The 20,943-nt window shown below is 52.6% G+C and overlaps 2 protein-coding genes across 3 annotated transcripts; one reads left to right on the forward strand and one right to left on the reverse strand.

Moving 5' to 3' along the window:
- Positions 1-359: 359 nt before the first annotated feature.
- Positions 360-6,997, forward strand: HJV (hemojuvelin BMP co-receptor). Of its 2 annotated transcripts, XM_063317110.1 has the most exons (5): positions 360-2,763; positions 2,866-3,137; positions 3,503-3,648; positions 4,635-5,125; positions 5,761-6,997. In XM_063317110.1, the coding sequence occupies exons 2-5, from the start codon at positions 3,130-3,132 to the stop codon at positions 6,382-6,384; spliced, it is 1,269 nt and encodes a 422-aa protein (XP_063173180.1). In that variant the 5' UTR covers positions 360-2,763; positions 2,866-3,129; the 3' UTR covers positions 6,385-6,997. The 2 variants fall into 2 exon arrangements, with proteins under 2 accessions (XP_063173180.1, XP_063173179.1); XM_063317109.1 differs by having other exon boundaries at positions 2,866-3,648.
- A 6,458-nt stretch (positions 6,998-13,455) lies between these two features.
- On the reverse strand, positions 13,456-16,157 carry LOC134506474 (uncharacterized). Its single transcript, XM_063316690.1, has 5 exons — positions 15,969-16,157; positions 15,213-15,554; positions 14,202-14,501; positions 13,988-14,110; positions 13,456-13,678 (listed from the first exon to the last, which is right to left on the reverse strand). Exons 1-5 carry the CDS (start codon positions 16,072-16,074, stop codon positions 13,536-13,538), a joined length of 1,014 nt encoding a protein of 337 aa, XP_063172760.1. The 5' UTR covers positions 16,075-16,157; the 3' UTR covers positions 13,456-13,535.
- Between the last annotated feature and the right edge of the window lie 4,786 nt (positions 16,158-20,943).

Raw genomic sequence — 20,943 nt, forward strand, 5'->3', positions numbered from 1 at the left:
GACCCTAGTTGCGGGCCTGCAGGATTCAAATGTCACATTTCTTACCTACAGCACAGACTTTACAGCTCTTTCTGTCATCTCAGCTATCTGCTAGCTGTTTCCACCATGGGATGACCCAAGTTAGGAGCCGTCTTCATGGCTTGGACTCCTAGATTTTGGGCACTGGCTTTGCCTTGCCATTCTCTGAGGTTTCACACAAGCCTTCAGAACTGGAGCAACATACATTTTCAAGGGCTTTTTCAGAGGTATTGTAGTCTTCAGATGGTTTAACCAGTGCGATCTCATCAGCATATATAAACCCTAAATTCAAGTATTTAAATGTTAAATACGTTTTTTTAAAAATCAGATTTCAAATGGTCTTGCTTTTAATGCAAGTGAGCAAAAGCAACCATTTCTTTTGACTGAACATCACAGGGCAATAAGAAAAAAATAATCTGAAACTTTGAAAAGAGGAGATGTGCCGAGATCATTTGTAACCTGAGATGCTAAAAACCTTCCCTTAGGGTGCGTGCAATGAAAATCCAATTTTGAAAATGAGATGTTGAAATGTATGATACAAAACTCAGCCAATTACTATACTAATACAATCAATTCTAATTAAATTATTTTTTCCTGGGGCTGAAATTCTGTTTTGTATGTTTGATAAAACAAAATTTATTTATAGCAATTTCCATGTTCTTTTAAACATTCTAGTTATTTCAGATTCCTATTTATTTAAAATATTTCAGCTCTTATCTTTAAAAAAACAAACATTTTAGGCAAAATGCAAAAGAAAGAGGTCTTTTCAATTCCTTAGGCATCACAACTTCATTTATTTCAGTCCTAAATCAGAACAGCAGCAATAACCAAAAGTCCAAAAGCATAAAATGTAAACATATATTAAATGCCAAATCACAATATCATAAGCTTGAAAGAAAATCCTGTATCAGAGTTCATATGTCTGTACTTTAAATTCTAGCCTTGCTGTTCTTTCTTTTCTGACTTCTCTGTGTTGGTGAAATTGATTACAAGTAATGGGATATTTTCATTTGTGTTTGCCTCAAAGCAGGAATTATTTTACAGCACTTACACGGGGGGAAAATTGTATTTTATTGCAAAAATAATTTCATTTTTCTCCTTTAATACCTGTTCCCATTTCTGGAAGGTTTGAAGAATACATATTCATTTTCTCTCTTTAGACTCACTACAAATTATTAATAGGTGGAGGCAAATATAAACGTACCACACATTTCTGTGACTTGAGGCTGAGTTAAGCCAAATGTCACCCAGCTTTGGAAGTGCTAGCCTGGAGCAGACGTCCAAGGGACCAGTGATTTCTTTATGTTAGTAATTTTCTTCAGGGTTTCAAAATATTTCAGATAAATACATCTGAAGGACACCAGGTCAGGAAGCTTTTTTTAAAGAAGGCACTGTGGCATGCTATGCTTACATTTTAATGCTTAGTTTTCCTTCTTGCTGCTATCTTCGTGGACGCCTTTGCTCTGACGATCATATTGTCCTGCTGTCTTCATCAAATCTAGTGGTGCTGAATTCTATCACTGAGTTCTGTATTTGTCTTTGCCAGAATCTTCTGCCACGGGAGCGAGAGAGAACAAGGCTAAACCTCTCCTTGCAAACACCTTTGAAGCATTTGTATATTGTTTGTCAACCTTCCAGGATATGTGCCTACTATAAAGGGTGAATATTTTTATCCCAAAACAATTAAAAGCAAATATAATCCCTACTTTTTTTGTTGTCATCTAGCATCTCTATTGACTACCCATGTTCTGTGCATGAATTTGGTAAAGCTCTCCCAATTTTCTCTTCCTCACTAGGCACCTCTTTTGATTGCCATCCTACACACACACCAGGCTCAAATCCCCATTTTGGAAGAACATCAGCCTGGAACTGGCTATAGTTGCGTCCAGCAAGAGGCCCTAGAATTGGGTCTATCACGTTTCCAATTTCTTTCTTTGTGGCCCCGGTGCAGGTTTTGGCTTTTTCTCTGCAATCTTGGAGGCCTGCAGCCTATCTGTGATTTCCTCCCCTTCCCTTCCTTAGAATCCAGAGTGTGATTCAATCCTCCGAAAATCCAGCAGGCACAAGATGCAGCCCCAGTTTTGGGGGTGTGCTGCAGCACCCCCAGTGGCTGTTCTGCCACTTTGCACCCATGCACTGCGTCCTTTGCTCACTCCTTCAGAAGACCACCTCGGAGTTGCTCCTGATGCTTCTGGGGTTTTCATTGGGAGTGCCAACTCCCCCCCCCCCCCAGCACCGGAGCGTGTCTGGCATCTCAGCCTGGCCTCATCTGTGCAGCCTTTTTTGGCTCCCCCCTTGGCCCTCCCTGGACTGGCTCCCATCCAGGGCTTTGACTCCCCCACCCCCAGAGATGCCAGCAGAAACAGGTGCAGCCATCCCTTGATCTAGCTCTGCAGCCCCCTCCTCTCAAAAGCCCAGGGAAGCAAATGGGTCCTGTGCATCCAATGGATTTGGCTCCCATCCTTTGCCCTCCTTGAAACTTTCTATCCAGGGATGTGAACCGGCTCCACTGCCTCTTTGCAACCTCCTGCCTCATAGCTGTGGGGGCAAGGAAAGGACCAATGGTTGGGGGAGCCTCCCTACAACCTCCCCTCCCAAGTGCCCCAGGCTATTTGTGACCTGCAGGATCTCCTGCCCACCTTCCCCAGAAGACCCGCCTCTGGATGAAGTGCTGCGTGGCAATGGCTTGAAAGGGGTCCCCAAAATCCAGGCTGCTCAGAAGAAGAACTTGAGGTTCATTGCTAGGTAAGAAGGTTCAAACGTGCCTTACTCAGCTTGGAACACTTTGACCAGCTTCTCAGCTAAAATTGTTTTTGTTTACTGTAAAATGTTTAAATCCCACCCCAGGAATCTTCTAGTTGGATTGAACCGTTGTCTGCAGCTTTCTCAAAGGTAGTTTGGGGGAGAAGTTCTAGACTGAGGATGGGCGAAGTTCCTCTCGTTGCCTCATGCGACCCAATGCAGAAGTTCAGAGAGGAACACAGCTTGCCTGGAAGTGCACAGATGTGGGAGAAAGGCCCAAAGGACGAAGAAAAGCCTACCTAAGGACCATTCTAGAGTTCCTGAAAGCCTTGACTTGATCGTGCATATTCTGCAGACACATATCGGCATATGTGCAAGTATGTGAGATGGTTGATACCTAAAATACCTCCCCCCCACCAGTTTTGGCTTAGGAGATACGAAATACCAAGGCCTATTTACAGCCTCTGCCTTTTGGGGGACGGATCAGGTTGCAGGGCCTGCAGCCGCTGCCAAAAGCTGCTTTCTCTCAGTTCCACCCGATGCCCATAGCTGGAGCTGGAGCTCCGAGGAAGACAGCGGTGCCTGCGTGGGGAGCCAGCCAAGTAGCTTTCTAGAGAAGCGCTAGGCTTTGCCACACGCCGCCCTCCCTCCTGGTATCTCTGATGGTTTGGAAAAAGGTGGGTGAGGGACCAGGTGCTGGGAACTCCCAGGGGTCTTTATTACAATCTGGGTCTTTTTCCAGAGTCAGGGAGATGTTTGGGTGGGCGGCTCCCCTCAAAGTCTGCATGGATTGGAGTGGGGACCCCCCTTGCTTGCCAAGGCTACAACATGTCCCGGGCACCGGCTTGGTCCTCAAAACACTCCTCCTCCTCCTGTTCTGCAAACACGGTAAGATGAGGGAAGGTCTCTCTTCCCTTCTGCCTTGTTTTCGTGTGTGTGTGCGTGCACGCGTGTGTGTGTGTCTTTTCTCTTTTTGGCTAGAATGCACTTGTTGCCAGATCTTGAATTTCCAGAGGAAGAGGATATGTATCCTTATGTTTCTTACATTAATCCAATCTTCCTTTTGCAACAAACAAGCTCTAGTGTGGTCAAAAGAGCATTACAATCCTCCAGGTACGAGGGCTCTCCCCGTATCTGTGGAACCTAGATCCCCCCTCCCCCATGCTCCCAAGAATGGCAAAAGTGCACAAAATCTTGGAGGGAGGGTGCTGGGGCTGTGGAAACCAGTTAGCTGGTGCAGAGGAGAGACGTGCCAACCTAGGCTGGGGGTCAGAGGAGGGTCCTGGCTGGAGGTAATCTTCCCAGGGACCGTTCTGCATTTCAGGCAAATGGCGAGGACGTGGGTGTTTTCTCTTTTAGGATGGTTCTGCTGTTGTTTGGGGGTTCTGCTTGTATGCTTTGAGTTCTTTGTGTGTGTGCTTGATAGCTCCCAGGACAAGGATGGTGCAGAAACGATTGTGCTGGTGGTGGTGAGAATCCAACAACACTCACAAAGGCATTTTTGCAGAGGTTTTCTCAAACATACCCCTGCACAGCTGCACACATTACATAAATGTGGACAGTGAATTTGGCCACTAAGTGCCCTCTCCAGAGTCAAAAACTCCAATAAAAGCTGTACATTCTGTAGCAGTGGAAATATAAAGGTAGCCACAAACAAAATAATATCAAAGATGTAAAAATAGCATCACACTAGACTATTTCCCTGAGCAGTGGGAGGTGAGCTCAGACACCTGCGGGCAAGAAAGTGCCTGGTGGGTGGGGTGGGGTGGAGTGGGAGGTGCTGTGTGTTTCCTGGAAGCCTTTGTTGCAGGAGGGGCATGGGGCGCCTGAGCACTGTGCACTCGTCAAGGGTGCTTTTGGTTTCCACCCCACAGTGCAAGCCCACTGTAGGATCCTGCGCTGCAACTCGGAATATGTGGCTTCCACCCTCCACCTGCGGGGTCCCGACAAGAGCGCAGCCTACTGCCTGGCCCTGCGAGCCTACGCCCGCTGCACCCGCCACACGGCCCGCACCTGCCGCGGGGACCTGGCCTTCCACTTGGCTGTCCACGGCATTGAGGACCTCATGGCCCAGCACAACTGCTCCAAGGAGGGGCCCAGTCCAGCACCCCGAGCGCCCCGTCCCCCTGGGGCCAGTACCCCAGACGTCTGTGACTACAAGAAGGCCTTTGCCCACAAGCATGGCAGGCCGCCCACCTACCAGCACTGTGCTTCCTTTGGGGACCCCCACGTGCGGACCTTCAGTGATGAATTCCACACCTGCCGCGTGGAGGGCTCCTGGCCGCTGCTTGACAACCACTACTTGTTTGCCCAGGCCACCAATTCCCCTGTGGCCAAAGGATCAAACGCCACAGCCACTAGCAAGGTGACCTGGAGGCCCCTGCTGCTCTGAAAAGCGGGGATGGGAAAAGGGGCACCTGGGCGGGTCAAGGTGATGACAAGCCCAGGAGGCCAGCAGGGAATGGCTCGAGGGAGTTGGGGCTTGGCCCTGCAGTTTAAACAATTCTTCAAGTAGCTGAATTAGGAGACACCCCCCCCCCCGGGGTAAAGTCCAGGAGACCCAAGGGTGGGGATTGGGCCTCCCCCTCTGGAAAGTCCCGGTGGTCTTGTCCCAGCCCAACATCCCCGTCTGGCTCGAGGAGGGAGCGGCTCTACGGCTGCCCGCCCCCCCCAGCTGACGGTGGGGCGCGGTGCTTCCTCTGCCTCCAGGCAGCCCCTCGTTTCCCAGGGGGCCAAAGGCTGGGACCACGGTAGGGGGCTGAGGTGCATCCTAGCCAAGGGGTCCAGGCCAGGCAAGATGCAGGAGGAAGAGGGCTGGAGCCGGACCGCAGGGCCAGGGAACGGGCGTCGAGGACAAGAGGCTGCTCACTTTGCTGAACGGGAGGGGCGGAGGGAAGCCCCACCCCCGTGAGGCGAAGCGCGGCTCCGCCAGGTCGCCAGGCTCCCGGGGGAACGCGTGCCTTGGGCCCCCGGCGCTCCTGACCGCCCTTCTCTTCCCAGATCACCATCATATTCAAAAACATGAGGGAGTGCATCGAGCAGAAGGTCTACCAAGCCGAAGCAGACAGCCTCCCGGCGGCTTTTCAGGACGGCTCGGTGAACGGGGGCGAGCGGCCCGGCGGGGACAGCCTGAGCATCCTCGAGCGCGTTCCCGGGCAGCACGTGGAGATCCGGGCGGCTTACATCGGCACCACCATCGCGGTGCGCCGGGCGGGGAGCCGGCTGTCCTTCTCTGTCCGAGCGGCCGAGGAGGTGGCCCGCTCCTTCACCGAGGAGCAGGACCTCCAGCTGTGCGTGGGCGGCTGCCCTCCCAGCCAGCGCATCGCCCGGCACGAAGGCTGCTGCGGCGGCGGCAGAGGCGCCGTCGCCACCGAGGAGGCCCACCGGCTGTGCAAGGAGGAACTGCCGGTGGAGGACATCTACTTCCACTCGTGCGTCTTCGACGTGGTGGCCTCCGGGGACAGCAACTTCACCCTCGCGGCGCGTGGCGCCCTGGAAGACGCCAGGGCCTTCCACCCGGACGCCAGGAAGCTTCACCTCTTCCGGCGGGACGCTGCCTGCCACCAGACCGCCGGCTCCCTTCTCCGCCTCGCCTCCCTGGCCGTCCTCCTGCTTTTCCCCTAGGAGATCTGAACTCGCCTCGCAGCAGCGGCGCTGCCGAGGAGCATCCTCCTCCAGAGGCAGAAGCGGGCTCGCCGTGGGTTGGCGGTGAGGAGCGGACGGTGGAACGAGCGGAGGAGCAGTCGCGCATCGCCTGGAGGCCTCTTCGGGGGAGCCTCTGCAAGCCAGGAGAGGTCGGGGGTGGGGTGGGGGCGCTTCTGCAGACTCAGCTCTGTAGACTGCGGCAACTGGAGCGGCTGGGAAGCTGGTGACTGGGAAAATGCCAGTGTTTTTTTTTAAGGAATGTTTAATATATTAAGTGGAAGACTTTGAGGAGAAGGGCTTGGTCTCCCCTGCGCTGTTGCGTTGCAGTTCTTTTTTTCCTGGGGGCGGCAAGAGGGCCCCTCCAGAAAGGGAAGGTTGGGAAAGAAACCTCACCTAGAAGGATCGTTTATCCCTGGAAAACTCGTGGAGGTCGAGGTTTTCTTCAGCCACAAGAATGCCCCGAAGGCATTCGCTCTCATTTTTCTTGAAACAGGAAAGCGGAAGCGCCTTTCTTTCCTGGGGTAACAAAGGACAGAAATTCACTGGGGCCTTTACCCGTGCGTGAGAATACAGTCAGGGATTGCCTGCTCCCTCCCAGCGCCCCGCCAAGAGCTCGGGTTAATCTGCTGCCGGCGCTGGGCATCTATTTTTGCAGCCGCCCCGGCCCGGTTTCCTGTCATCTGTTTCTCATGTAGTTTTTCTGCTTTGCAACAGGTGACGCTCAAAATAACTGAGCTGGCCTTCCCCCAGCAGGGCAAAGACCAAGTCGGTGGGGGGAGAGCGGAGGCCTTTGTGCTGATACTTCCCCCCAGTCCCTGGCTGGGACCCAACTGGGGCGCCCCCTTGTGGCGGCTTGGTGCGTCCCCCGCCTGTCCCAGAAGGGCCCCTTCCAGGAAAGAGTTAGCTGCGGGGAGAGGGGGGGCGTTCAGCAGAAGCGGGTGGGAGGGCTGGGCGAGGAACATCAGGGCTCCCAGGCCTCCCCGAAGAACATGCCCCCCGCCCCCCACCCTGGCCCCTGGAAAGAGCAGCTGTGCCTCTTGCTGCCACTGGAGGTCGCCCAAAGCTAAAATTCGCTGCTGGAATGTCCTCTCTGCTTTGGGTTGGGTTGTTAGAAAAAGGGCCGTTTGTTCAGTTCAGGAGCAGTGTTTTCAAACGCTTGGGGGCGTATGGTTGCCGGCACACCCCCACACCCAGAGGGCGGCCTTGTGCTTCTGTGTCCATTGTGAGAACTCAATGGCAGGCTTCTGTGCCGTATTTTCGTCCACGGATTCGTGGCTACAGTGGTGCTACCTGGACCATTCCAATCAGGTCAGGAGGAAGGAAGGGAATGCCCGGCTCAGAACTAGCACCAGATTTTGGCTCAGGCACTTCCAGCCTTGCCAAGAGCCGGCCAAGATCACCAGGCTGTAGTTCTGCCCCCTCGCAGCACGCTTTGGCCCCAGCCACCCAGGGAAAAACACCACCTGACCTTTCTCAGATGCCTCATCCCCAGAGGAGGTTATCCTGGGTGCAGCTCCAGATTTAGGGCCTGGAAATGTACCAGATCCACTCGCAACACCCAAAGTTAGGGTGGCCCTTTGGGGGCCTAGAAAGAAAGCCCCAGGGCTAGGTCTCAGGGGAAGATGTCATTATGTGCAAAGTGGGGGGGGGACCTTGCACGAGTTGGGTCTTTCCGATTTCCACAAAGGCACTCTTGTGTGATCGTCTGTAGCCCTTTTTTGACTGGCCCCTGTGCCTTTCAGGCTAAGGAACAATGAGGACTAGCCGCTTGTTCTGTTGCAGCACCGAGGCTGCCTTTGTATCTGTGGTCTCCTCCCAGTTTGCAAATGCTTAGAATGAGCTTGAGAGCAATGGCCTCACCTTCAGGATCAATTCAGAGGTTCAGGCCAATGCTGGATTTCTTGTCTTTCTTGACAAGTTGTAGAAAAATGTTGCCTTGTTCTGTTGCTCTCGAGCAATCTCTGGATCCTGTTCTTCAAGGCTCTGTGTGTGGTCCTCTGGATTTTAAAAACAGTTAAACGTTCAGCAGCGTGAATCTTGCTTGGGGCATTTTCCCTCATCTGAGTGGGACATTTCTGTAAAGAAATGGTCTTTACAGTTTCCCCAAAGGTTTTATTTGGGTGACACCAACCTTTCATATTGTGGTGTGGAAGGAAGAAGCGCAGCTTCTGGCTTTCTGCAAGGATGCAGAGGTTTTGTCATGGTTCCTCACCCCTTGTTGCCCATTTTCCCCAGGCCCAGCTGCAAGTCCCTTCAGCTTTGTCCCCTTGGGGCTGGGGGGAGGGGGCTGCGGAAGGCCTGCACTCAGCATCCAGGCTGCAGCACTGCCAAATAGGCAGGTGTGGTTTTTCTTCCGTAAGCCGGCGATTTTTATCTCTTGGCTTTTCTGAAGCAGCATCTGCTATAGCCACCCACACCGCTCAGAGGTCTATTTAAAATGTTTCTCGCCTGCAGTCTCCCCCCGCAATGGAACCAGATAAAAATAGCAAGAAAGTCAGTGACAAACATGTTTCTTTTTAAAAAGAATAACATTAATTAACCAGTAATGATTGTGGTGTGTGTGTGTGTGTGTGTGTACGTTCAATCGTGTCTGATTCTCAGAGACTGCCTGGACCAGTCCCTGCAGTTTTCCTGGCAAGATTTTCAGAAATGTTTTGCCATTGCCTCCTTCCTAGGGCTGAGAGGGAGTGACTGGCCCAAGGTCACCTAGCTGGCTTTGTGCCTAAGGTGGGTCTCCTGGTTTCTAGCCTGATGCCTTTAACCTCTGCACCAAACTGGTGCGTGTGTGTATGGATTTAAGAGGTCTTTGGGAAAGTGTTTCCTGCACCTTCCCGTATGGGAACGTGAGCCAGGCAGGACATGAGATCCAGCCCTGTCAGAGGTGATCTAAGCCCCTCGGGACTGTGAATCAAAACCTGCTCTTAAAAAGAAGAAGGAGAAGGCAATGATTCCAGCAGGCATGTGGGAAAATGATGCCCTGTGCTGTCTACTTCCCCATTACGTGCTGACTAAATGGCTTTGTTATCCAGCCTTTTGACTCACAAACAGCCTTCCTCTTCTGGGAAATCATTTTAAAGGTTTTTCCAAACAGGAGCAACTGTAGGACTATGCCAAAGGCTCTTGGTCCATTAGAACATAATCTGGATCCACCTCTGAGAAAAACTTTTATTAGGAACTACCAAAGATGCCTCTGAATGAAGCTGTAAACTTTTGAGATTCTTTAATGTGATTATACCAAACAGAGCTTCTTGGAAGCACGTGGGCCGGTCGCTCAGCATTTTAAAGCATCGCAGAGGGATCCAATGTATGGGGAGCTGCTACAGTGGTAACGGCAAAAACAGTTCAGGGCAGTGCCCAGTTTGAGAGGAAAAGCTGCAGTCCAGCAGGGCCAGAGAGGTGAACTTAAGCAGACATAGAAGAATGGCTTGGATGTACCCCTAACCCTGCTCCATTTGTTATTGGCATCTTATTATTTTTTACCTTGTTTGTTCTGTTGAGAAAACTCATGGAAGCTAATTAAAATAAAAGCAAATAGGATTTTAAACTTACCTATTTCAAACCAAGGTTTCAAAAATTGCAGAGACCCCAGTCCAAAAGGATATGGATGAGAACCAAGCTGCACACAGTTTGCAAGACCAATATCGCGTCACCTGGAGGATCCGGCCAGCCGGCCTCCCAGGCACTCTGCTGAACGCTCCCGTTCAGGCACCAGGATCCTGCCGTGGGTGTGTTACTGAGCCAAACACGGGCGCTGTTTGGGGCCAGCCATGTGTGGTGCCCAGACGTCACAGCTCCCTCCTCCCTTTCTGCTGGCATTTCTGGAGGGTTGGTGGAAGGACCTTCCCTGTGGCCTCCCCCAGAGAAGGCTCTGGGAGGAACTGGGTGGAGTGTTATAGTGCCAGCTAATTTTCAGCCATCTGGTGTGGTTTTTCCCCTGGCAGGTCCAAAAGGAACAACCTGGAGAGATGCAAAGCAGGATGTTGTTTGCCTCTCCTGTGGCAATGAAAGAGCTCGGAGGGAGGGGGAGGGGGCTGTGTCTCCAAAGCACCTGCTGGTCTCCCCAGGCCCTCCCCATGCACAAAGCTGTGATCAGGCAATGAGGGCAAGTGCTAGACGCACCTGCAGAGCAACACCCTGGTTGTCAGGATCTGGATGGGCCCTGCGTGGCACCGCCTCCTCCCAGGCAGATGCCGGCATGGCTGAGAGCGAGAGAAATGAGGCAGTTCCTGGAGAGCCACATAAGGGCTCCATTTTCTTTTCGGCTCCTGTTCGTGGATAGACCTCCAGCCTGCCCAGGACCACCTTGCCCTGAACGCAGCCAACGGAATTCCCCCTCCCCCTTTTCAGGAGCCACAAAGCACAGAACTGGCCTCCTTCTGCAGCTACTGCAGGGCCTCCCAGCCCCGTCAAGTGTGTTGGGGGGCCACAGAGCCAGAGAGCAGCGGGGGACGGCAGGCAGAAGCTACAAGCGCATTTGCAGAGATGAGTCAAGCCTCATCCTGGGGAAGGTGGCTGCTTTGCTCAACCTCAGGTCTTCTCCACCAGCAGGAAAGGATGACACATTTTGCTCAACGAGGGGGTGACTAGTACAAAGGCAGGCAATGCTTCTTGTCCACTCGGCACCCCCATTTCCTTTCTACCTCTGCACTGTGGAAAATGCACCATTTTCAGCAGCCACCAGCTTTGGATTATCTGCTTTTTGGGGGGCTTTGTTTTTTCTGCTTTTGGGGAGCGGGGGGGGGGGGGGCAGGTCAGCCACAATTCTCTCCCACCCACGGTTTCTCTCTTCCTGAAGGGGGCAGGATGGCTGCCACCACCTGGGGTCTGACTGCTTCCCTTAAAAGCTGCCAGTCAGGAGCAGGACAGGAGGTGCTGACCTCCCAGGGAAATAAACCGATTCAGATGCAGCTGAGTTCCTTTAATTCAGATCAGACCACAGACAAACACCCCATTTCTTTGTGTAGTTTAACAGACTACCCTCAAGATAGCCCAGAAGAAACATCTGGAGGAAATGTTAGCTGCCCTTCTCTCTCCTCCTCCCCGCCCCTTTTAAATTATATTTCTAAAAACGCAGAGCCGCATTAAAAAGAGTCTGAAAATACAACTGTGAGAACAAGCGAAACGGCAAAGGAGCAGAGACGTAAAGCCTTCCAGCTGCAATTCCAAATGAGGTTTTCTTTGCGTCATCTTGGAGACGCCTCTTTTCAAAGAGCAAGAGAGGAGATGCCGGCAAGCTCGGGGGACCCCAAAATACAAGCTGTTGGGGAAAGCGGCCCAAGTCCATCCAGGTCATTGGAACCATTTCCCATAAAGCAGGTCACTCTCTCGTTTCGAAAGAATTTGTGGCCATTCCTGGGTAGCAGGATCGGGTCTGTTTACATCAGAGGCATAGTGAGTTCCAGGTCTGGGCCAGTTAATGCTTCCCAAGACCCTGAAAAACTGCACCCCACGGGTGTGTGAAGAGCCAAGGAGTGCCGGGGGGCCCACAGGAAACGTCTCCAAGCAGCTTTATTAATGGGACATTGAGAACAGCCTTGGTGTGGCACGAAGAACAAGCAGCTACAGGTGGAAGTCCTCCACCGGTGGTTCTGCCAACGGGATACGGTCAAAGTGAGCAACACGATGAAAAGAGGACCCTGAACGAATGACCCCATCCAGATTCCAGCTCTAGGGGCTGATCTTCTAGTGCAGCCAGTTAAAAGGAGGAAAACTGGGTCAGCTGGAGATTGCCAGGAATTTAGCACATGGCCAGAGAACTCTCTCTTCGCGTTTCCCTCTCTCAGGGCTAAGGATGTCCATTGCATGGAATTATGCAGCTTAGACCACACAACGCACACACACACACCCCGTGGGGTAGGTTGGCTGGAGAGGCAGAGGCCTGGGGGACTCTCTGCCGTGGGTGTGTTACAGAGCTAAGCCTGCTCCGTACCGGCCGCAGCCCTGCTTCCTTCAGCTGCCTTCATCGCAAAGTGGGACTTGCTATCAAGAACGGCATAGACAGTTTGAGTTTTCAGTCTCAGTTCAGAGGGGGGATCGCTGGGCTGCAGGGAAAAACAGAAGAGAAGCCCCCCTGTAGATGGCCCCTCCACAGAGCCCCTCCGCTCGAGAGCCCCGGAGAGCGTCTCCAGAATGGCCCCCTTTGAAAGCACCTGGGCGCGTTTCCACTCAGGCCTCAAACAAGATGGTGGGTTTGTGCAAGAACAGGACGGGGCCAGGGAAGAGGGGGACTTTGCCATCCTCTGACCAGCCACCAGGAGAAAACGGCGGCCAGCATTCCATAGCGGCCCAAGAAAGCTGCTCGGAAGGGTCCCCGGAGATTACGCCTGGCTTGGAGGTGTTGGTGCTGGCTTTTATGGGACCCACAGGGATTAGGAGGGGCGGCACAGGGGGACCAACCCATCTCTCTGCCTCTGCTTTGGCCAAAGGAGGGCCACATCCGGGCAGCCTCCAGAGCGGGCAGGAGGAGGAGGGGAAGCAGGTACCTGTCAGCTGTTCCTCTGCAAACACTTCCTCAGGGCTGGCCCAATGACCTGATGCCACCACCAGGGTAAAAAATAGTTTACAGCTCGGAGGCTGCTGAGCAGCTGGGTTTGTTTTAGAGAACAGCTGGCCTTCCCCAATGGAAACGCTCCCTCCCTGCAGGGCATGGCAAACCTGACTGTTTGATAAAGCCTTGTGGGGGGGGCGGTGTGTGACGATGCAGGGGTGTACTTTGAACCCTGCAGTTGGGGCTTTCTTCTGTATTTTAACACACATTTCTCGCATGCAGATTTTTTCCAGCCATCCTGCCCCATTCTCAGAGATTTGGGGTTTGGAGGTGGGGAGGGTAAAGTACATGTTTTGATCATGTCACTCTTATTTAACTCCTTAGGGTTTGATTTCCCTTTAGGAGATGAAAGAGTCACTTGTTGAGATGGGCGGCTATAGAAAACAAACAAACAAACAAAATAAGAGGCCAGTTCAATCTGGCTTCAGCTGTGAAGCATCAAAGCCGACGTTGCCCCGGTCTGGCACAGCAAACTCACCTGGCCGCATCCGCTCCCTGGGGGCCTGGCTTTTGATCTCAGCTCAGCATATGTGGTCTTGCAAGGCTGCTCGGTCTTGGGTGGGCCTGCAGAGTGCAAGAGGGCTTACTGTATTGGGCCTCCCTCGGGAGCAGAAAGAAAGGCCTTTCTCTTTACCTGGGGCCACAACCTTTTCAACACCATGAAGCTTTCCAGCTCATTTAATCTCTCCTGCTTGCATTTGTAGCAGATGTATCTAGTTTTCCAGCCTGTTATTAAATGTTTGGAAAGTTGCTCAGGGAAGGTTTTGTTGTGATATGTTTGAAACAGCTCAATCATTTTGAAACAAAGAAATCAAAGGTGCTGGCAGTGATGAACTAGGAGAGCCAAGGATTAAGAGAAGGAAGATGCAAGGAGAAAACTTCAGGTGCATCCGCCTCCCCCAGCCCTGGGCCACAGGGATGCGTTAGCCCACAACTCCCAGTGGCTGGGGAGGATGGAAGTTGGAGTTCCACCTCTCTGGGGAAGCAAGGGGGCCTGGCAGAGCTTTCCTTCGGCCCCTACCAGTGGGCTCCTACCTCTGCGGGGGGTCCTTCTCCTCCTTTCTGTCCAGATCCACAGTGACCCCAAAAGGACAGCCGTCGTGACCATGATGGCGAGCAAATACCAAGGCCAGAGTGGGGGTCTTGTTTCCTTTGCCTCTGCAGAGTTTAACAGACCTCCGGTTAGACCTCCCTCCTTCCAGGGCTGGCTGTGCCTCCTCCCTGAGGGGCCAAGGCGAAGCTGGCTCACCTGGACTGTGGCAGCAGGAGGCCACCCCCAGCGAGGCCCTCTCCTCTGCAGCACTGCTGACCAGGCAGGTGATGGGCAAGAGGGAGGAACCGAAATGCCAAGACAGCTGAAGAGCTGTGCCGTTGCCAGAAAGCCGGTACCAGTCAGAGCCCCCTTCTTCCAAGGCCTGGGGGGGCTCTCCTTTGGCCCACGAGATCTTGAACTCCCCGCTCCCAGTGCCCTCGCAGTACAGGGTCATGTTGCACCCCTCTGGGAAGCGGGAGGTGACGCTGCAGTTCACCCATGGGGTCGGGACTGGCTCTGCAGGGGGAACCAAGACACCGTCGATTCCTTCCACAACCTGGCCGTTTGTCTCTCTCTCTCTCAATCAATCAATCAATCAAATTTATGAATTGTAACCATCTTAAGGAGGATGGTAGAACCAATGTAGGTGTGCTAATTGTGTTTGCACTCTGCCGCTTCCCATGCATTTTAACTAATTTTCTTGTGCTGTCTTGATTGTCTCGGCCAGACAGAAAGACAGGATATCAACCAAATCCATCAAACCCTAATCAGTAAATTCAAGGACACAGTAAAGTCACTTTCTGTAGCTGCCCTCAAATACTAAGCATTGAATTCATTTTGGTGACAGAACATTTGGTGGGTATTTTTCTCTAGGAATTCAGTTAACACAGCTAATCGGCTAACATCTCTTTTAAGGATAACTCTATTTTCAAGGCCATATATTTTTCTTTTTTTCTTTTTTCTGTTATCCCTTTGGGGACCATGTTAGTAAAAGAATGGAAAGCGAAGAGTTTCTGACTCTTTCGATCTGGCTAGGATATTTGAGTTGATGCTCCAAACTTTGACATCCTGGGAAGCGGGTAGAAGTCAACCTGAGACCACCCAGCAGGAAACAGGGAGTGGGCTGCCAGTCTCTGGAGTAAAGATGCCCTCCCTTGGCTGATGCCCAGATGCCCTCCCTTGGCTGACCCACGACCAAGTCCAGCTTGCTTCTCCAGCTGAGCTTACCATGGACGGTGAGGGTGAAGCTGTAATCTTTCACACCTCCTCCATGGAACTTCACCCGTGCCATGAATATCCCATTGTCCCCTGTTTCCAGATCCCAGATCCTCAGGCAGGTCATGTTGATCACTTCAATACGTCGCCCAAACCTGTGCTCTGAATGAATCCGGTGGGAGCTTCCGCTGCTTTCCATGAGGAGGACCCTCTGGCCGGCTCGGGGCGCAAAGTCCCACTCGGTGGCAGACATGAGTTGGTCTGAAGGGACGCTGGCAGAAAGCAGGACTGAGGCCCCCCGGGTCACATCCAGCTGGTTTTCAGGATTGCGTCCTCTCGGGTCAGATAAGGTGCCTTTCAAACAGAAACAAAGGCTGCAAGATTGTGTGTGTGTGTGTGCTGGGGGGGCTGGACGAAGAGGTACGGTGACACAGTACTCAACCCCACTTGTAGAAATACCCCTTTTCTTGAAGGGAAACTTTTTTGCAGCCAGAAAGAAAGAAAGAAAGAAAGAAAGAAAGAAAGAAAGAAAGAAAGAAAGAAAGAAACGTGCCCCTCTTCCCCTCTAACGAATCCACCTCAAAGGGAAGCCCCGCCGTTCATCCTCCCCCGCTCCCCCGCCCCCCACTTTCTCAGGACCCTCCGACGCCTCCGCGTCCGCGGAGATGCCTCGTCTTTGCAGCGGGTTCTTCTCCGGCGGGGAGGGCGGCGCGGAGTTTTCGCCCTGCCCGCCCCTCGCCCCCCTCCGGGGGACCCGAAGACACTCACCCAGCAGCGAAGAGGCGAGGGTCCCCACCCACAGCAGGACGCAGCTGCTCCAGCATCTGCCCACCACCTTCCTCCGGCAGCGCAGGGCGGCTCCCCTCGACGCCATCTGGCCGGGCCCGCCGGGAGGGCTCTGGGGGAAAGCGCCTCTTTCTCCGGCGGCGGTCCTGCTTTCCCCCAGTATCCGCTTCCTCCGCGAGTGGGGAGGTGGGTGGGATCAAAATCAGGAAGCTCCGGGATGGGCCGGCTTGGCTTCTCCTGCGCGAGAATGGCCGGCTCTGCCCGTCCAGGAGCGCGCCTCGTCCTCCCGTGCTCCTTACTCCTCTTCCCCCGCGGGCCCGCCCGGGCGCCTCGGTCTGTTCTCCGTCCCCGCAGCAGGACCTCGGGAGTGGTGGGGGAAGCGTGGGGCGGTCTTCTTGGGGCTGCAGCCACGGCGGATCAGGGGCCGGGCTGGCGGGTGGGTGCCGGCCCCTTCTCGAAAGAGAAAGTTGGCGAGCCTTGCGCTGTGCGAGGCTTCTGCCTCCCCCCGCGGTCTTTGTCCCCCCCCCTGCCGCCCCCGGGGTCAGCACCGAGGGTTCAGCATCGTCCGGTCTTTTACCAGCCACCGGGGGGGGGGGGACGTTCGGCTGGCCCTCTCCATCCAGAATCAAAGCAGTCCTGGCCCACCCAGACCCCAAGGAAAAGGCGGGCAGCCTCCGCAGCAGAAGGCAGGCAGGCAGGCAGGCAGAGGGAAGGTTTAATCGGCGGGGCTGAGCTGCCCCTGCCCCTGCCCCCCGAAAGACCTCGGGGGGCCCCGAGGCTCCTCTCACCTCCACTTGTGCCTCGCAACGCCAGCCCTGTGAGGTAGGCCACACTTGTGTGTCTGTGTGTGTGTGGGGGGGGGGGGTGGAATCAAGGGGCTGAGATTGTGGGCCTTCTCAGTCCAGTCCCTTTTGCAGCCAGGAGCCTGTGGAGCCCTGCGAAGCGAACAGCCGCCTTGAGGGCCCTGCGCTGCCCCTGCTGATGGGGGAGTCAGCCTCTGCTCTGCGGAGCTCCAGGACAGGAAGGGACACCCCCCAGCCCCTTTTCTGCAGCGCAGCCCCTCTGGACCTTTTCTTCCTAGCCTGGCTGTGGCCAGCTGTCAGTGGTCGGAAAGACGGTACTTTTTAAAGGTGGAATGTTTTCGGCAACACTTAACTGCTAGTCTTTAGCGACTGAAGCAGTGTTGCTTCTGTTCATGCTGAAATGCAAAGGGTGAAAACTAGATGGAGACAGTGGGAGTTTATTTTAAGTCATTTTATCTGACCGTGGTCCAAGAAAGAAGAATTATGGCTGGGGATTTCCTGAGTAAACAGCCCTTTGCAGATTTACTAACATGTTTAAAGAAAATAAATTCTGATATTCATGTTTAAAGTGTCTTTTCCACTCTGGTAGATTCTGTTCTTCTTCCCTCCTTCCTGCTGCCTGTATCCAAAGCTGATGTTGTCCTGTTGAAAGATCTTGCTAGGACGCTTCTCTTCTCTAAATTGTAATTCCCTGGGTCGCAATGAGGTCTGCTTTTTCAAGAGAGGAGCTGATCAATGCCTCTTCTCCACTTAGCTTGACGGGCCTTTCAGTGCACAAAGTCAGGCCTTCTCCCACTTCGGTTCTTTAAAATCTCAAGGTACCATTGTCCCATTCATTTTAAAAATGGCAAAATTGGTGCAAGCCTATCCAAAAAGCAAGCGCACCTGAGTTCTTACCCAGCCTAGAGGGAGATCTGAAAAGTCCCCCCCCCCACTTTTGCTTCGTTTGGAGGCAGGAGGTGAAGCCCTGGGGCGCTTCTGGCTGAGGCTTTGTTGGGCAAGCTGCCCCCCCCCGCCCCTCCCGGCAAGGAAGGAGGAGATGGCTGGTTCAGAGTTTGGTGCGGTGTGTGTGTGGGCATCCCGGCAGGGGTGGTGTCTGGCAAAATCTCTTCTGCCTGCTCTTATTGCTATAAACTCAGGGGATCATTTGGGATTGATCGTCGGATTGCTGGGGTCCAGCCAAAGGGAACGGGCGGCTCCTAGAGTAGAAAGGCCATCCCATGGCCGAGACTGGTGACTTATGCTTCCCCTCTGGAGGGTTGGAAGGAAAGTCCCCATTTTAGCCACTCAGCTGAAAAAGTTCCGAGGCCTCCCAGAGGAAGGTCTGAGGAAATGGACATCTGGGTAGACCTCAGTCCTGTCACAGCTGTTTTCCCACCTGGGCCTGATGGGGTTTTATTGAAGGATACTCTCTTGGAATGGGATGTGTGTGCGCGTGTGCGTGGGTTTGTGGCTGTGCCCCAGTCCCCAGGGTGGCAGGGAGAGCTGGTGTTTTGGCCGATCCCCTGAGAGGAGGAGGACCTTTGCTTAAAGCCTCCCCACCAGGACAGGTTTGGGATTCATCCGGAGCTATTCTGAGATGGACGAGGACCCAGAGAGATGCCTGCTGGGATCATTCAAGTTTCTGCCCAGCCTGCTGCCCTCTCCAAGGGCCTTGGAGATGGCTTGGCTTGGATTTACAGGGGCCCTGAGGCACCCTCTTCTGTCCATTATTTTGGGAGACCTGGGACTAAGCAGGAACAGGGGCATTTCTGAACCTGAGGCACTTGGGCACCAGCTGGCTTAGAGGCCTTTTCACACAAAAGGGACTTGAATGTTGTAGCCAAGGGAAGGACTTCTCTGCTCCAGGCAGACCTCATCTGAGGCTCCAGAAGGGCCAAGGGTCACAGGGCAAGTGGCTTAAAGGGAGTTCAGTGACTTCAAGGAGGATTTATAAACTGGAGCGGAGAGGTGTTTTTAAAAGAGGCTAGATTTTTAGAGTACATTTTTTTCCAGTTTGTATTTTATCAGTGTGCAATTCTGCATTTTACAAAACAAAATGAAAAACTCTGTGATATTTCCAACTTTGGATGGCATTTTATATTTTTATTGTAATTATTCTATTATGCTAATGTAGTTTTCTGAAAAAAACCCTGTTTTATTGTATTTGGTGTTATCTGTGTAAACTGCCTTAGGAGAACATAAATTTAAGCCTATGACAGTTTTGCAGCTTCAGATTGCTTTTATCCTTTGGGGAGATGCATTCTTAACATTTTATATGTTTTGACTTTCTTTCGTTTTTTGCCACTTCTTCTGCGAGGGCCCTGGGATTAAAGGGAGCACAGAATTGCCTGCAATAAATGAACATCAGGCAGGAGGGCAGGTTGAGCCTCTTTGCCGAGGAACAGTCTATCCCCTTCTGGAGGCCTGTTGGGCTGCAGCCTCCTCGTGGCTTGGTGGGGGGTGGGGGTGGGCTTCAGAGACTGGCAGGGAGATTCCTGGAGGGGCCTGAGCTGGCCATGGTGATGGGAGGCTTTCACTGGCAGTTCTCTGCTGCAGGAGCTCCCCAATGCCTCTCTGCCTTGCTGGGGTCTGATGCTGATGGGGAGCTCTGCTGACCCGCCCAGGACCCAGTTCATGGGATGGGGAGCGTTCTGGGCCTGGACGGCCACTGTGTCTGGGGAGAGACTGGCAAAGGCTGTATTCCTGTTGGAGGGACCATCTGGAACAGTGGCCCCGCCCCCACAAGGAAGACCAGCTAGAAAAAAAAGCCAGTGCTCCCATTACCACATTTTCTGTGACTCAGACCAGCTTCCCATTTTACGGTAATTAGCTGAGAAAGGACGCTGGTCTTCCTTTCAGATCAATGGGCCATTATCTCTCTCTCTTCATTGGTTTTCCAGGAGACAGGCCCACGTTGCCTCTCTTCCTTGGCCTGGGTGGATTTTAGTGCCAAACTTGAGTGTGTTGTTGGGTCACAGAGATGTAGTAGGGGAAGGAGCCCACAATGACTTCCTGCTCAGGGCAGGAACCCCTTTAAAGCATCCTTGACAGACAGATCTTATTGTTTGGATGTTTTTCCTAACTTCAAACTGGCGTCTGGAAAACAGATTTTGCTACGGATTTTATGCATCCACCTCCAGAATATTTGTGTTGGGACAGTTACTCAAATGCAACTGAGGGATAAACCTACAATAAATAAATGTTTTTCCTTCTGTTTTTTTCAGATGTTGTCATAGCAGAAGGGCCTGGTTGCTAAGCCTTGGGTTTTTCCCACTGCCCCCGGAAGTACATCTGGGCCGTTTGCAAACTAAGAAGGCCTCAGGGCACTTGCATGGAGCTCAGACAGCTTAGAAAGAAACCCCTGTATTGTATCAGCATGAGGGTCCCAAGAAAATGGGCTGTTTTCTCGTGATCTGTCAGGTAAACAAGCATAGATCCAAGAAGATGGATGAATCTCTCTGTTTTCTTTTTACAGTGTGAACACCGGCCAAGCCTAAGGGAAAAGTTGGGTGGAGTTTTTTTTTAATACTAAGAGATAAAACTCGTCAACCATCTGGAGAGGCTGCTGAATGAGTGCTTGTATGGCTTTCTTCCTATGCTCTCTGGGGAAGGACTTCCTGTTACAATGTTTGGCATAGTTTAAAGTAAATATATGGCCTTCTGGGTGTCTGTGAGTGAGAGAGATTCTCAAATCAGCTGGCCACGTTTCTGGATGTAGGCAACTCACAGATGGGAAGATGCTGCAGAGCAACGTGGGCCATTCACGCGGAGATGCCAATAGAGGCCCAACATCCTTGCTGCGTGAGTTTTCGGCTCAAAATATACCTTTCCAAGCCTTCCTTTAGGGGCCAGTGCATTAAGAAACCCATGCTTTGAAATAAAAATATACACAGAGAGGAAAAAGCTGGGAGTTGGGGTGTATATAAATTTAAATGATGATGGGGATGATGATGTCTGCCATAAAAACACTCCAGGCAGAAGAAATGTGTCTGTGTCATTTCTCCTGAAAATTTTGGATCTAGGGCTTCTGAAGGAGGATGACAGAGCAGATGTGCGCCTGTAGATCCATGGAGCGAACTGGGATTGTGGTAGTCACATATCCTACACATTGACAAAAAGTTGCCTGATTTCTTGAGTCTTGATGGTACTTCCTCAGAAACTTAGATTTTTCT

This window comes from Candoia aspera, chromosome 17 (assembly GCF_035149785.1).
Source record: "Candoia aspera isolate rCanAsp1 chromosome 17, rCanAsp1.hap2, whole genome shotgun sequence".
Classification (NCBI taxonomy): domain Eukaryota; kingdom Metazoa; phylum Chordata; class Lepidosauria; order Squamata; family Boidae; genus Candoia; species Candoia aspera.